At 37.4% G+C, this 15,239-nt stretch overlaps 1 protein-coding gene across 1 annotated transcript; it reads left to right on the top strand.

Moving 5' to 3' along the window:
* The first annotated feature begins 14,087 nt into the window (after positions 1-14,087).
* LOC100760545 (olfactory receptor 51F2) lies at positions 14,088-15,029 on the top strand. Its single transcript, XM_027407502.1, has one exon. It carries the CDS (start codon positions 14,088-14,090, stop codon positions 15,027-15,029), a length of 942 nt encoding a protein of 313 aa, XP_027263303.1.
* The last annotated feature ends 210 nt before the right edge of the window (positions 15,030-15,239 follow it).

Raw genomic sequence — 15,239 nt, 5'->3', positions numbered from 1 at the left:
TTGTAATGAAAAGAATAAAAATAAGTGTGAGAGAGGTCATGAAACATATTCAGGGTCACATATAGCTGGTTGAGTACCATAACCAGTATCCTGAACCCAGTTATCTTTAATTCTAATGTTCATGTTCTCAAGAATTTATTTCCCTGAAATCTATAAGCTATGTGTATTTCCTCTAATCCAGTTACTCATCTATAGGGCTGGATGAGTGAATTGCCTACTAAAACCCTGGCATGCAAAACTGTTCACAACGGGTCATTTCATTTTTATTTTAAATTAAATTTGATTCATTCATTTACATCTTTGAGACAAGGTCTCATGTATCACAGGATGACTTTGAACTTAATATTTAGCCACTGGTCTGTCTGAGCTTCTGATCTTCTTACCTCCACCTCCCAAGACTGGTATTGCAGGTATGTATCAGTATGATCTGCTACAAGCTTTTATTTTTTGCATGAGTCATTGGACTTAGAAATGAGTTTAACTGATCATGATGAATGCATCAGAACACTAATTAAAGCATTTGACTAAAGACAGGTTATCCAGGCCCCTAGCAGGCAGAACAAAATGCTCATTCATTCTCTGCAGGCTTCCTGGGAATCCATAATTCAAAATTTCCTGTCCTCTATTGCCCTCTACTCCACAATCTTGTCTAATTCTGCACATCACAATGTAATTCTTCCCCCCTGCTAAGCTAGCACAGAGGCAGCAGCTTCATCGAACCAAGTTTTACTTACAGAGCCCATCCAGCAGCAATGAGTCCCTCTCAGGCTAACTTAGCAGGTGCAGGAAGCTTGAGATTCCAGGGACAGCTGAGCTTATGTTGAGTCTCATCCAGCTCCTTTGGAGATAAGCACAGAGTGGAGGGACCAGTTCCCTGTGGTAGAGCTAATTTACTGTGCCTCCAGGGTGCGGACGCTCCCAGAGGACTTCACTTGCCTGATACAAGCTTTTTATATCTCTTCCAGAATGTGATTATGGTTACATGCTTTATTGGCTGATGTAAAGTTTTTTTCCTTGTGATGGTTCATTGGAAGGTTTGTTTTAAACAGCTTTATTGAGATATAGTGTACATATTATAAAATTAACCCATTTATAGTGCATAATTCAATAGTTTTAGAACAATCACAGAATTATGTAGTAACCATGATCACAATCCAATTTAGGGAAATTTTAACACCTCAAAAATGCCATAACCATTAGCAGGCCATTTGAGGTGGATTAAGAAATGAAATATCCCATACTTAAAATCATCTCCTACAATGTTTATAAGTTATACTTCACTCTACAACATTTTAACCCCTTAGAATCTGGTCTTATTCACAGCAGCAGTGGATTGTTAGCTTACCGAGAATGTGTTGGTACAGTAGCAACCTCTTAAGATTAAATATTCACTTATGCATCCATACATGTATTTGGAAAATATTTTCTATATTCTAACCTTCCTGTAAGTGCTAGAAGTAAATAAAAAGAATACAACATAGGTCTCACTGCTTGGACTTTTAGTTTAGAAGAGAAACAGGCTAACTGACATTCAGACACTAATCAATGATGAGGTTATCTTAGAAGAATAAAGCAGGTGTTTGGTAAACACAGTGATAAAATGTCTCAGTCCATAATTTTGCTATAGAGGAAAAAATACTATTTTATTTACTTTTCCCTGGTTTTACCTATTTCTTAGTTTGATATACAAATGGACAAGGTGGGAAGTAACTGGATTAATTTTGGTGCATCTGTACTGTGTTCAAGTTATGAGAGTATTGTGTTGAAAAATCAAGGCAGGTAGGTGATATCTTTAGCTAGTGATGTCATATAAGGTGATCTGACTACTGCCCTGCTCAGTCTTTGGTAATCATTAAGCTTAGATTTGTTCTATATGTGGCTTCTTTAGTTGCTCCAGCCGTCTCACCCTCTCGGGACCACTTTTAGGGTTACAGATTTTTGAGTTATTCTCGATTTATGTCTTGTATATCCTGTATCCATTACATTGACAGATCTTATTTATAAATGAGATCTACAGACATTTATAAATTTTAAAATGTCTGTAGAATTTCTTTCTTACTATTTTACTGGGTTGTGTAAGACAAAGATTCTGTGACTAGCATTTGTGGATGTAGTAATATCCAATGAAGATGACCATATCTTAATGCCTAGAATCTGGATGATATTTTCCATGTTGAAGGGAGTTTGAGTTTTGCAGATGTGATGAAACTTAAAAGCTTTGAGGTGAGGTTGTTTGGGTTGACCCAATCTATTCACACAATCCTTAAAAATGTAGAACTGAAGAGGTGGTTGTGTGCAAAGGGCTTATTACCTTCTTTGCTACTTCTGGAAAACACACAAGGAATCTATAAACCAAGAACCGTGGACAGACTGGAGGAGTACACAAAGTGTTTTGTTTTAAAATTCCCTTACAAAGGTTCCCCCCAACCCCACTTCTCTCTCTGAGACAGTTTCTTAGAGTGTGACTTTAACTGGACTGTAGCTTACTATGTAGACCATACTAGCTTCAAACTCATAGAGATTCACCCTCCTTTTCCTCCTCAGTGTTGAGATTAAAGGTGTGTGCCATCATGTCTGGTTATGTAACAGGTTTCTTTAAGTCATTTTCATATATGCTTATTTATTACAATCTCCTTCCCCTCTCCTCTTCCTTGTCTTTCTGTTGCTATACCTCCTTAGATGTTGTCACTGCAGTCTTCCCACTTTTACTTTGCCACCACTTTCCCTTAAAGACAACTTCCCCACCTCTTTTCATAGGTTTCTTTGTAGTTTCCCATATTCTACACACACTTGCTCCCACTTGAATAAAAATGTATAAAATTAGAAACTAATTTCCACATGTGAAACAGACAATTTTTTATTTGTCTTTCTGACAAATAAATTTCTCACTTAAATTTCTTCACTTTTATTTTTCCTGAATAAAATCACCCCACCACACTTGATCTATCTATCTATCTATCTATCTATCTATCTATCTATCTATCTATCTATCTATCTATCCATCCATCTATCTGTATCTATCACATTTTCATTATCCATCAGTGGATGGAAAGCTAGGTCAATTTCATTTCTTTACTATTATGAATGAAGCAGCAATAAGCATGGGTGTGAAGTATCTTTGTGGTAGAATATAGAATCTTTGGGAATATACTCAAGAGTGGTATAGCTGAGTCATAAGGCAATTTGAATTTCAGTCTTTTGAGAATCCTCCATACTCAATCATACTCAATTCTGTAGTGTTTCATCCTATAACTTTTGTGAAAGATGCTTGCTGAGTCCTTGACTTTAAGTGCAGTGAGACCCACCTCTGCCCTTCATACTAATAATAGTACATTTGTTGGAAAAATATAATATCAGTCTGATTTATGCAGTTTCTAAGAGTTAAACCATTTAAATAATTTAGCTTAGTTCTCTCATGTAAATATCATATACAGATTCCCCCCTCTCTGTTCATGTGTATCCTTACAGATAGTTTTTCAGGTCCTTTGAATGTGTTTTCCACAACAGATTGGGCAAATTCTTGAGTTCAGACTATCTTCCCATGAGTCTCAGAAAGTAACTGGAAAAAATCACAGGTGTGTTTTCCATGGCTTAAAATGCTCTCCCAGAACAACAGACTTACAACATGGTAGCATGTGGTACCTGCATGTAATGACAGCATACATATTGGCAAAGGATATATTCATATCTTGGTACACAGACCTCAAAACAGGACTTGTCTCATGGTCTTATTTTTGTACCAATTTAACAAAACTCTCAATGGTAATTTTAGTAAGATTTCTAAAAAATGGATCACAATGTTCATCAATAAAATGAACTGAAATATTTTATTAACATATTAGCATATTAACTTATTAACATAACATCAATTTTGTTGAACATGGGAAGCATGTCAGTCTGTAACATCTTTGGATTTCATATTGTATTTCTTAAATTTGGTAACTCAAACTGCAAAGTTAGAATTCCACATGAGAAAAATGTTCTGTCTGGACCTGAGATAAATTCCATTTACTTAGTGTCAACATTTTACTGCAGTAAACAGTAACATATTCTTGCCTATCAAATCAGTAAATTTTTTTAAGCTTACAATGCCTAATATTTTGTTGCTGTGCTACAATGGGCTAAGCATTGTTTTACAGTGTTTGTATAAACTTTAAGAGAGTAGGTTTCCCAGCTTTTATTATTGCTTTAAATTTCCCATATAATCCATTCTAAAAGTTTATTGAAAGGAAAGTATAAAAATTACTGGCTATATTTTATGCACAGGAACATTGGATAGAGTATTATATATAGTAGTCAAAGTGTAAGTAAAATTTTTAATATATGGAATATATAAACTACTTAAGTTAGTCCTCTTTCACCTTTAAACTTCATGCATAACTAATTGATGATATAGATCAATTAGTTGTGACAGATCAGGAAATAAGGATTATATTCCAAAGCTCCAAAGGTAAGTTGGACAATATAGATTTAATGTATCTAAACTATAGAAACAAAATGACAGCAGCAATGAAAACTGGTTACTCCAACAAACGTTTCTCCATTTAGCTCACCACTTACAAAAACATAAGCTCTACGTCACTTCCTGGCTCCATTGTCTGAGAGCAGCACAATCCATCTCTTTGTCTGTATCTGGCCACTTTGGATGTTAGAGGATTTCCAAGCTATTGTTCTAGCCAGCAGTGACCATGCAATTCTAGTGTATACAGAAAACCCCCATCCTCTTATGAGTCTCTAGTGTCTATTCTGAATATTTCCTTCTATTTCCTCTCTGTTCTCACCAAGCTTTGTGTGTTCAAGGAACAATGTTTATTTCTCATTACAGAATTTGCTTGGCCTTTCTTTAGTAGGCCCTCAATTCTATCCTTGCTGATGTAGAAAATAATCTGGATCCACCTCATATTTTATACTGAAAAGATATTGAGGCTATAAAAGTGAACATAGCAGATGACACTCCAGTGTTTCTAAGGAGATATTGAGAGGCTATATGGCCAGAATTATGAGGACCTTAGAATGACAAAGAATTGAAAACAGTCATGTACAGACCAGAGTTACCATTATTTTTGAGACAGGGTTTCTCTGTGTAGCCCTAGCTGTGCTGGAACTAGCTCTTGTATTCTAGGCTGGACTCCACTTACCTCCTGCCTCCATACATCAACACTGTATGATGGTGGCTTTATCACTTCTTGAGAGTACATGCTATTTCACCTCAAAAGTCAGGAACACTGCATCTGGAATATAATAGATAATGAATAACAACTTACTAAATTGGTGTATTGAGAGCCAAAGGCTCAAAATAATAGCAATCAATAACATAGTCATTAGTAATTTTTGTGAGTAAATTGAGTAGACCATGTGCAGAAACATTCTTATGGATGAATATTAGAACATCTTATTTATTTTACAAAATAAATTTACCTAATAGACACAATTATTTCCTACATTAGAATATAAAAATAGAGGTTCAGGTACCCTTTAGCTCATAGTCACGTAATAGGTGACAGAGCTAAATTTTACATAAAGGCTTTCTGGTCTCAAATATTTTTATCAACTTAATAAACAAAATGCTTAATAACTTAATACAATATTATTAATACAGTGTTCATAACTTATAATTTTTATCATGTATTTTTCTTGACATATTTTTTGCTTCAAGAGTATCATATACTCTGACCATATTAATTGTTTCCTCTCCTGCTCTCTGTCTCTCTTCTACTGGTCTGTCTTCAGTTCTTAAATAGTTTCACCTTTACATTTCTACTTCAATGTTCTATCTTTATCTATCTATCTATCTATCTATCTATCATGTAACTATCATCTATCTTCTTATCACTTATCATCTATCTGTATAATTTGTGCCTATGCATGCCACTTTTGCCTTGGATTACTTTTGATAACAAGGTGAAGTTCCATCCACTTTCCAGCAAATGACATAATTTCATTCTTCTTTAGGGCAGAGCTAATCTTCCTTGTGTATACATATATGCCACATTTAGGCTTCCATTTTTCTGTTAATGGACATCCAAGTTGATTCCACAACTTGGCTTTTGTGCTTAGTGCTGTGGTAATCACGAAAGAGCAACTTTCTCTGCAGTATGTGTCCTTAGGTTCCTTTGAGTGTGCCCAGAAATGATGCAGCTGGCTGGATCGTGTTGTAGCTGTATTTTTAGGGCTTTTATGAATTTCCATACTAATTTCCATAGCTGATTGAACCTTACATCACCACTGTCAGTGCATAAAATTTTGTTTTCTTCTGCATCCTTGCCATACTTACTGTTGTTCGATTATAAGTGACAGGTATTTTGACAGTGAGGTGGAAACTCAGTGTAGTTCTGATTTACTCTTTCACATGGGTAAGGAAGTTAGAGAATTTGTTATGTACTGGCCATATTCAAAATACTCAAATCCTTGGACAGGCTGTTTAAATAGAGGCTTATCTTGTCAAAATGAACCATTAATCACTGTGTCCTTTGTCTGGGTGCCTACTCCTGTTATTTCTTCAGCTACTGAATACTTTCAGTCTTTGTGGTTTGCTCTGCAATAGGTCTTGTTCTTCTGCTAACTGTGTCCCATATCCTACAACTGTGCTCACAGGATTAGTGTCTTCAGCAGGGCAGTAAGATTTTTTGCATTTATGCCCTGTAACAGTCTAGGCATCTCTTTTGACTTCAGTATCTTGGAAGCAACTATTTGAACTGTGCATTTTTCCCATGGAGTGTCATGCATTTCTTGGCACGTTTATAAAAATCTGGGAAAATGCCTTACCATCTGTTGAAGTGCAGTCTAGCGAAGGAGTGCTTCTGTTAGTCAAGATGATGCCCAAAAAGGAGAGCATATTTTCTTAGGTTTGAGATGAACTAGTTAAATAAAGAAAATGTTTTTCCAGTCTTCCCCAGGGATCTAGACAAAAGGGGACTTTATGCAGGTCATTTAAGAATCTGTTTTATAGCTGCTTTAATAGAGATAATCTTTTGAATAGTAGGTATATTTGCAAAGTAGTATCCTTTATTTTTGAAGTTAGTGGATTCCCAAGCAGACAATAAACATCAAAGGCTTTAATATTAAAACACAAAAAACAAAAGTCACTTTTAAAAAAGAGGTATCTGTTGTCAGACAGGAATTCTCCATAATGGTAAATATGCTAATACACAGTTTAGGCCAAGCTATATCAAATCATTTTTTATAAACTGGCAAGTGATGCACCAGGGAGTTACAGATTTTTGTTGCCTTCTTATAGTTATTTCCATTTAAGTTGTTAGCTTCTGTGGCTCTGTGTACATTGTCTACAATTCTCAAGGGATACAGAATATACAGGGAAAGATTTGAAATCAGAATCAAATAAGTGTACTTGCCTTCAGTGACCATAGTTATTCCTTAGCTCATCTTCCATATGGGTTCTGTATTTCATGATGACTGTGAAACAGGTGAATGACAGCTGAACAGACTCATGGTCCCCTAGGCTTTGGCCCTATGCAGAGCTCTGTCCTACAGCTACTGGGGGCTGACACTGCTCTTGAATGAGCTTGGAAATTATAACCCATCTATAGAGTATTTGAAGAAGTAAGAGTAAAGTTATACTAAAAACAAATATAACTAGCACTTTGTCATCTGGAGCACAAAGGGTTAGCAGGACACAACTCTTCAGAGTTTTCTCCTAGGAATTCATTTTTTTCCCCCTGCTGGGCAAAGGGCTCTCATCAGACAGCTTCTGGAGTCCTCATAAAACCTCCCCTTCTAAACCCGAGTGTTCCTATTGCAAGATCTTTATCATTTGGGTTCTTCTAGAAAAACAGAACCCATTTTGGAGCCAGTGTCAGAAGGCAAGGCTGAGATTAATCGTTTACCCTTAGTATAGAAGAAAATCTTGGCTTGTAAGTTTTGAGGTTAATCCTCTCCTCTCCTCTCCTCTCCTCTCCTCTCCTCTCCTCTCCTCTCTCTCCTCTTCCTCTCCTCTCCTCTCCTCTCCTCTCCTCTCCTCTTTGATGAGCATTTAAGGTCCAGGCAGCAGGGTCAATGCTGAAATTCTGTACTTCATATCAGAGTTTGAGAGCAATAACGACTTTAAGAATCCAACAGGCAATGTAAATTCTTCAGATTTTTGTGTATAACAACTTATGGAGTTTAGAGGAACTGGTTAAAGGAAACCCAGCAGTACTTAGCAGCATATAATGCATAACAACTTAGTATGTCAACTTAAAAAGTAACATTCAAAATAGTTACTACAAATATAGATGATATTTGTAAACATTTATCAATTCATTCTATAATTAGAATTTTAGAGAAAAAATGAAAATATGAATTTTAATGAAAATGTTCTACCAAGTGAAGTAGCCTCAACTCAGAAAGACAAACACCATATGTTCTCCCTAAGACCTGTGTCTAGCTGCTAACATTTAAGCATGTGAACCAGGTGGAAGTAAAGAGGGTTAGAGGAGAAGAAACTTGAAAAGATCCCATGTGACTGGATCAAAAAGAGACTTTAAGGGATGGAGCAGAGTAAATAATGAAGCAAAGTAGCAAGAGCACACTCTGGACAAAAGTGTCCAGTGAGGAAAGAGGACATGACAGTGCAGGGAGAGGGAATTGACCAAATGAAAACCCCATAAAGGAGCCTATTCCTTTGTAAGGTTTAAAACGTACAACTAAAGATAAAATAATGAAAATTAAAGAAATCAATTTTAAGTAGATATTTGCAAGACCAATGTGTTTGGAGCCATGAAGGGCAGAGATGGCTTCCTGGGTCTATCTACTGTCAGGTTGTTGGGTTAATGTGGAAAAGTAGCCTGGCTCCTCTCAGCCTTGATTTCCTCTTTTTAATCGTCTCTCATCTGTAAGATAGAGCTGTAGCACTCACTGACACTGTTTTTATAATGATGCATGTAAGACTTCGTGGTGAGGGCTGTCCATTTGATGCTCCTGGTGGTCTGGTTGTAGGGATATTTAGCTCACAGTCCTTGTCTTGGGGGATTATTAGTGTATGGGAAACATCTTATTATGTCCAAAGGTAGTCATTTCAGAGATAAAGAGATGGCTCAGAAGTTAAGAGCACTTACTCTTGTCAAGTGCCAGGTCACAACCACCTGTAACCCCAGTTCCAGGGGCTTCTATGGCCTCTGTGGTCTACGGGCATCTGTATATATGTGGTGCACAGAAATTCACACAGGCACTCATACATACACATAAATAAAAATGAACAATCTTTAAAAATGATACCTATTTGATACCTATTTGATGTTTGCTCATTTTTCCAGAAGTGAATTAGTAATCATAAATTTTTTCAAAAAGTTATTTATTCTTCCATGTTTGTTAGTAGTTCTTTTGTGTTTATCATTGATTATAGCACTCCAAAGAGTTCACACTCAAAAAAAGACTTCAGATTAAGTGAAGTAAATTTCTTGGAATGTAGGAATTATTTATACTATTACCCAAGTTGGACATGGTAGCTTGTGCCTGTGAATTTGGCACTAGGAAAGCAGTGGTAGAGTATCTTGTGGATGCTTAATAAAACCTTGCTACAAACAGACACCGAGAGCAAACCCATTTTAGCAATGCCACCATTGCTGCTAGGGAGAAATATATATTGACTGCTTGCTCAACCTATTGGAGTATTTCACTCTTTATTTTTATTTTTAGTGTTTACAGCCTACCCATTCTATTTATTTTTATCATACCTGTGGCATTACACAGGAAATCTACACATGTAGAATATTTTGGGCATTATTAATTATAGGTAGAATCCTTTAAATTGACAGGTATCTAAAAAGTATTCAACTTGAGTAACTGCAAGTTATACCCTTTGAGCAAAATCTTCCTGTGTTTTCTATCCCCAGCCCCTGGAAACAACCACTCCATACTCCACATCTATGAATTTAACTAAAAAACACATCACTTCTAAGTAGAATCATATAGTATGATCTGTGACTGGCTCATTTTACCAAACATAATGTTCTCCAGGTGTCTCTACATTGTAGCATTGTTCAGAATTTTATTCCCTTTTAAAGCCCATGCTGTATTCCGTATTTTCTTTATTCATTTATCTGTCAATGGGTATTTTGATGTTTCCATATTTTGCCATTTATGGATAATGTTGAAAGGAATATATGAATGTAGATATCGGTTCAACATCTACTTTCTTTGGCTGTTCACTGAGAAGTGAGATTACTCAATTTTAGGAGGTAATTTTTTTTTTTTAGTTTTATAATAAAGTTGTATAATACTTCTCTCAAGAGAGCAAAGTTTTCTCATTTTCTCCAATTATTTCCAAAGATTACATTTTCTTTCCATTTTTGTTTTATAAGCAGAATCTCTAGCCCATGCTGGATAGTTGAGAATAACCTTGAACTTCTGATCCTACTGTCCTCATTTCCTAATTCTGGGACTACAGGTATGTGCCACCTGTGCTTTTGAGAAGTAGCCATCCACATGGTGTGCTGTTATGAATACCAATTATAAGTAAGGTCTCTTCATCAGTTATTGTAACAAAAGGAGGTTATGTACTTGGGAGGGAACATGGAGGAATTAGAAGTGTGAGAATGTGACTTCATGCATGAAGTTCTCAAAAATAGTAACAAAATAAATGTCAAAAGCGATAAAACCACAGAATTAAAAAAAGAGAACTGAGATTTTAATTCTTCATCTTTAAAACAAAGTGAACAAGATTTTAGATCCTTAAAATCCTTAAAAAGCTCTCTACTTTTCGAAGCAAATAATAGTTCTTGTCACCAGGTCTGAGTTCAAGTGACATCTTAGTCATAATTGCAATTAATCAGAAAACTTACCTTCTTCCCACCTACAAATACTACAATAAGTTTACATAAATATTTCCAAATTAAGCTCTCTCTCTCTCTCTCTGTGTGTGTGTGCGTGTGTGTGAGACACACACACGCACACACACACACACACTCTCACAGAGAGAGAGACGGAGAGGAGAGGAGAGGAGAGGAGAGGAGAGGAGAGAGAGAGAGAGAGAGAGAGAGAGAGAGGAGAGAGAGAGAGAGAGAGAGAGAGAATGCTCAATTGAGAGCTAATGCCAATCAAAAACAGGTATGTGGATTTAAGGGTCTTGGACTCCAGCTGAATGATAAGATCGGCATTTTTACTTTTAACTTTTCATGGAAGAATTGAGATAAGAGCCCACCTCTGCATCTCAGGGGAAGTCATTTCTGCCCTGATCCCATTTACTAAAGTGATTGATGTGGCTGCGGTCACAGACTGGTGGGGAAAAGGTCATATGATGACTCTAAAATTAGTGAGTCTGAGAGCAGAGCACCAGAGAGGTTAGGGTTTAAGGACAAAGCAAAAGAAACACTTTCTAATCAAAGTGCAGAGTTATGGCCACTAAGGTGAAAATGACTTAGGGACACAGTTTCCTCAGGTCTAAACTTTAAGTCATGGAAGATGCCTGGAAAGATATCTAATACAATCTGTCAAATACCTGAATGGTTTCTGAAAAATAGTAGTAGAGCCCTAATACTTAATACTTACCTATATTTTATGATTTCTCAGAGACAGACTGAGAAAGATGCAGAAATTTGTGTTTGGACCTGAACTGTCCTGTAGGGTCCTGGTGTGATGCTTATAGGAGGTGGTGGGAACTTTAAAGGGTGGACTGTGGCAATTAGAGTTTGTTTCTTAGTGACATGCCCTTAATATTGATCATGAGGTATTCCATACCCCCTCCTTATTTTCTTTTGATCCTTGATTATTTTTTGTGTAATGCTCTACAATGTTAAGTTGCCATGGGACTAAAACACAGGGCCTTAGCCCTGAAGGGAATCTCTAAAACATCCTAGATAAACTTGGTCTCTTCCTAAGCCTCACGTTAAGGCAATCATCACAATACTCAAAAGGCTTTCAGTTTTGATCATTTCCTATTTTCCTCTACTCCCATATCACAGAAATGTCACACCTTTATCTCATTCTTCCATGTAAGTGTAGATTCATACCTTTTCAATTCTTTCTTCCTCAGGGTCATTTTCAGCCTTTATTGTTGAGTCACATCTGATTTTAACTCATATCCACCACATATGTGGACACTTTAACATATGCATCGATGATTGGAAGAGGCAGACATTTACATTACAATTAAGCATGCAGAAGATAAAAATGTGGCCTTAGAGAGCCACATTTCATAAGTAATATAAAGCATTTCCTTCAATCCTTCAGATTAACGTATCTAAAGAGAAGGAAGATGACTCCTCACTCTAACATTAATATTCGTTTGAAAAGTGGAAAACAATGACATTTGCTAAGGTGATTCTGCTTCAGTGATTTTCCACAAGCTTCCAATGAGTTGTTATCTCATAGTAAGGTAATTTTTTCATAGACAATGTTTATTTCAGTTTGCTGTGTCTTCCCTTTATGATCTTTTAAAAACATTTTTATTTAAAAAATTATTTTGAATTTATATACCAATCCCAGTTCCCCCTGCCTCACCTTTTCCTGACCACCTCCTCCCCTTCATACCCCCCATCCACTCCTCATAGTGGGTAAGGCCTTCCTTGGGGAGTCAACAGATCTGGCATACCAAACTGAGGCAGGATCAAGGCCCCCCCATATCAAGGCTGAACAAGATATCCCACCATGGGGAAGGGGTTCCAAAAAGCCAGTTCATGTCCCTGGAAGTGGTCCTGGTGCTAGTGCCAGGGGCTCCACTGATGGATCAAGTCACATAACTGTCAACCATATTCAGAGGGTCTAGTCTGGTCCCATGCAGGTTCCCCAGTTGTCAAGCCATAGTCAATGAACTCCCACTAGCTTGGGTCATCTTTCTCTGTGGTTCTCTCCATCATGGTCTTGATCCCCTTTGTTCAGAAAGGGAAAATAGTTAAGATTTCCTGGGTAATCTGGGAGGAGGGCTAGAAGGGAGGGGATGGGGGATAGGAGAATGAGGGATCAAGAAGACAGAGTTGGGAGAGGGATGAAGGGAAAGAGCAATGAAAGAGTTATGTTGATAGAGGGAGCTATTATGGGGTTAGGAATAAACCTGGTGCTAGAGAAATTCTCAGGAATCCACAAGGATGACCCCAGCTAAGAGTCCTAGCAATAAAGGAGAGGGTGCCTGAAATGGGTCTTGCCAATTAATCAGATTAGTGACTAACATGATGGTCATCATAGAACCTACATCCAGTAACTGATGGAAGCAGATGGAAATCCACAGCCAAGCACTGGGCTGAGATCCTGGAGTTCAGTTGAAGAGAGGGTGGAGGGATCATGTGAGGTCATCTTTAAACCATCTTTCTGCAGGCAGAATTTTCCTTAAACATAATTAGGTTTCCAATTACTACCTGTGTAAACAAACCTTTTCCTTCTATCACCCAGGGTGGTTTATTTGTGTAGATATACTGGTTCTCTTCTAGTATTTAATTTTTTTATGTTGACAGTTGAAATTTATTTATTCAATCACAACTATAAAAACTTTAATATTGTCTTACTCTCTATTTTCACTGAGCATTAATGAACTGGCAAAGTGTAATGGGTCCTGGGATTTTGGATCACAAACTGAGAAGTTGTGAAAGGAAGGCAAAATAACTTATTGCCCAGAGATATCCTATCAGCCATGCCCAGCATTATAGAACTGGAAGATACTTTTATTACCTATTAAAACTTTATTATATGTTTGTACTTTGTGTGTGTATGCATGTGTGTAGTTGAACATGTACCATAGATGTGGAAGGAGGTCAAATGATAACTTTCTGAATTAGGTATCTCCTTCTACCCTGTGGGTTCTTGTGATTGAACTTAAATCATCAGGCTTGACTCCACTTGCCTTTACCCACTGAGAAATCTTGCCAGTCTAATATAGCCTCTTTTCTAATGCAAGTATACAGACACCCACACATAATACAATACAGATCTTCTGAAAACCTGGGTCTCTTCACAGATGTTAGTGCTGTTTCTTCCCCCAGTGCACCCATTCAACTTGAGATTTAGTAAAACAGTAAATAGCTTTGTCTTTCCATTGAAGATGAGCAACAGAAACTGGGTTTTTAGTGTGTCTAAATGTAGTAGAGATTGGAAGCATTTCTGTTCTCATCATTACAGGATGTGTGGCTTTCTCCCACGGGCACCTGCTTCTTTAAGTCACTATGCCATCCTTCAACCAGAGCACTGCCCACCCAATAGTCTTCTTCCTCACTGGCATTCCTGGTCTTGAGACCTCTCAAGCCTGGATTTCCATCCCTTTCTGCTGTCTATATGCCATCGCCATTTCTGGGAACAGCATGATCCTCTTTGTCATCATCACTGAGTCAAGCCTCCATGAACCCATGTACTATTTCCTGTCCATGCTGTCCTTCACAGATCTGGGTTTGTGCTTCTCCACGGTGGTAACTGTGTTGGGCATCTTCTGGTCCAATGTTCGAGAGATTAGCTTTGATGCCTGCATTGGCCAAATGTTCTTTATCCATGGCTTTACATTCATGGAGTCTTCGGTCCTCCTGGTGATGGCCTTTGACCGCTTTATTGCCATCTGTAACCCACTGAGGTATGCTATGATCTTAACCAATTCAAGGATCATTGCAGTGGGATTTGCAATTGTAATTAGGGGGACTGCAGCTCTTGTTCCTTTACTCCTGCTCCTCAAGCGTCTGTCTTATTGTCGTAGTCATGTGCTTCATCATTCCTATTGCTTCTATACGGACGTGATGAAGCTCTCATGTTCAGACACCAAGATCAACAGTGCATTTGGCCTGACCCTTGTCATCTCTTATGCAGGATTGGACTCTGTTCTGATCCTTCTCTCTTATGTTCTGATTATCCGCTCTGTGCTATGCATTGCATCTAAGGAGGAGAGGAAAAAGGCATTTGGCACCTGTGTCTCCCATCTCAGTGCTGTTGCCATCTTCTACATCCCTATGATCAGTGTGTCATTGGTTCATAGGTTTGCAAAGCATGCTCCTCCATTTGTGCATGCTCTAATTGCCAATGTTTATCTGCTCATTCCTCCTGTAATGAATCCCATAATCTATAGTGTGAAGACCAAACAAATTCGTAAGGCCATACTTAAAATATTCATTAAGCAGCCTTAGGAAAGTTTTAGAGTTCTTTCTTTAAAGAGAATCTTCCCTGAATATCTGTGTTTGATTATTCACCTGTATGATTTAATACTGTAGTTTGGAGAGCCTGTTAATAAATACATTTTTTATTCTGTTGATCTTGTAATTTCCTCCATAAAAAGTTTTAGACTGTCGATTCCTTAATGATAGGGATATCATGCTGTATAGTCATTATATTATTAT

Source organism: Cricetulus griseus, chromosome 3 (genome assembly GCF_003668045.3).
Source record: "Cricetulus griseus strain 17A/GY chromosome 3, alternate assembly CriGri-PICRH-1.0, whole genome shotgun sequence".
Taxonomy (NCBI): domain Eukaryota; kingdom Metazoa; phylum Chordata; class Mammalia; order Rodentia; family Cricetidae; genus Cricetulus; species Cricetulus griseus.
Note: the sequence above shows the minus strand (reverse complement) of the source record. Positions and strands in the feature narration are given on the sequence as shown.

Excerpts from the sequence above, each read along its gene's own strand:
- LOC100760545 (XM_027407502.1), top strand. The coding sequence starts at position 14,088 with ATGCCATCCTTCAACCAGAGCACTGCCCACCCAATAGTCTTCTTCCTC.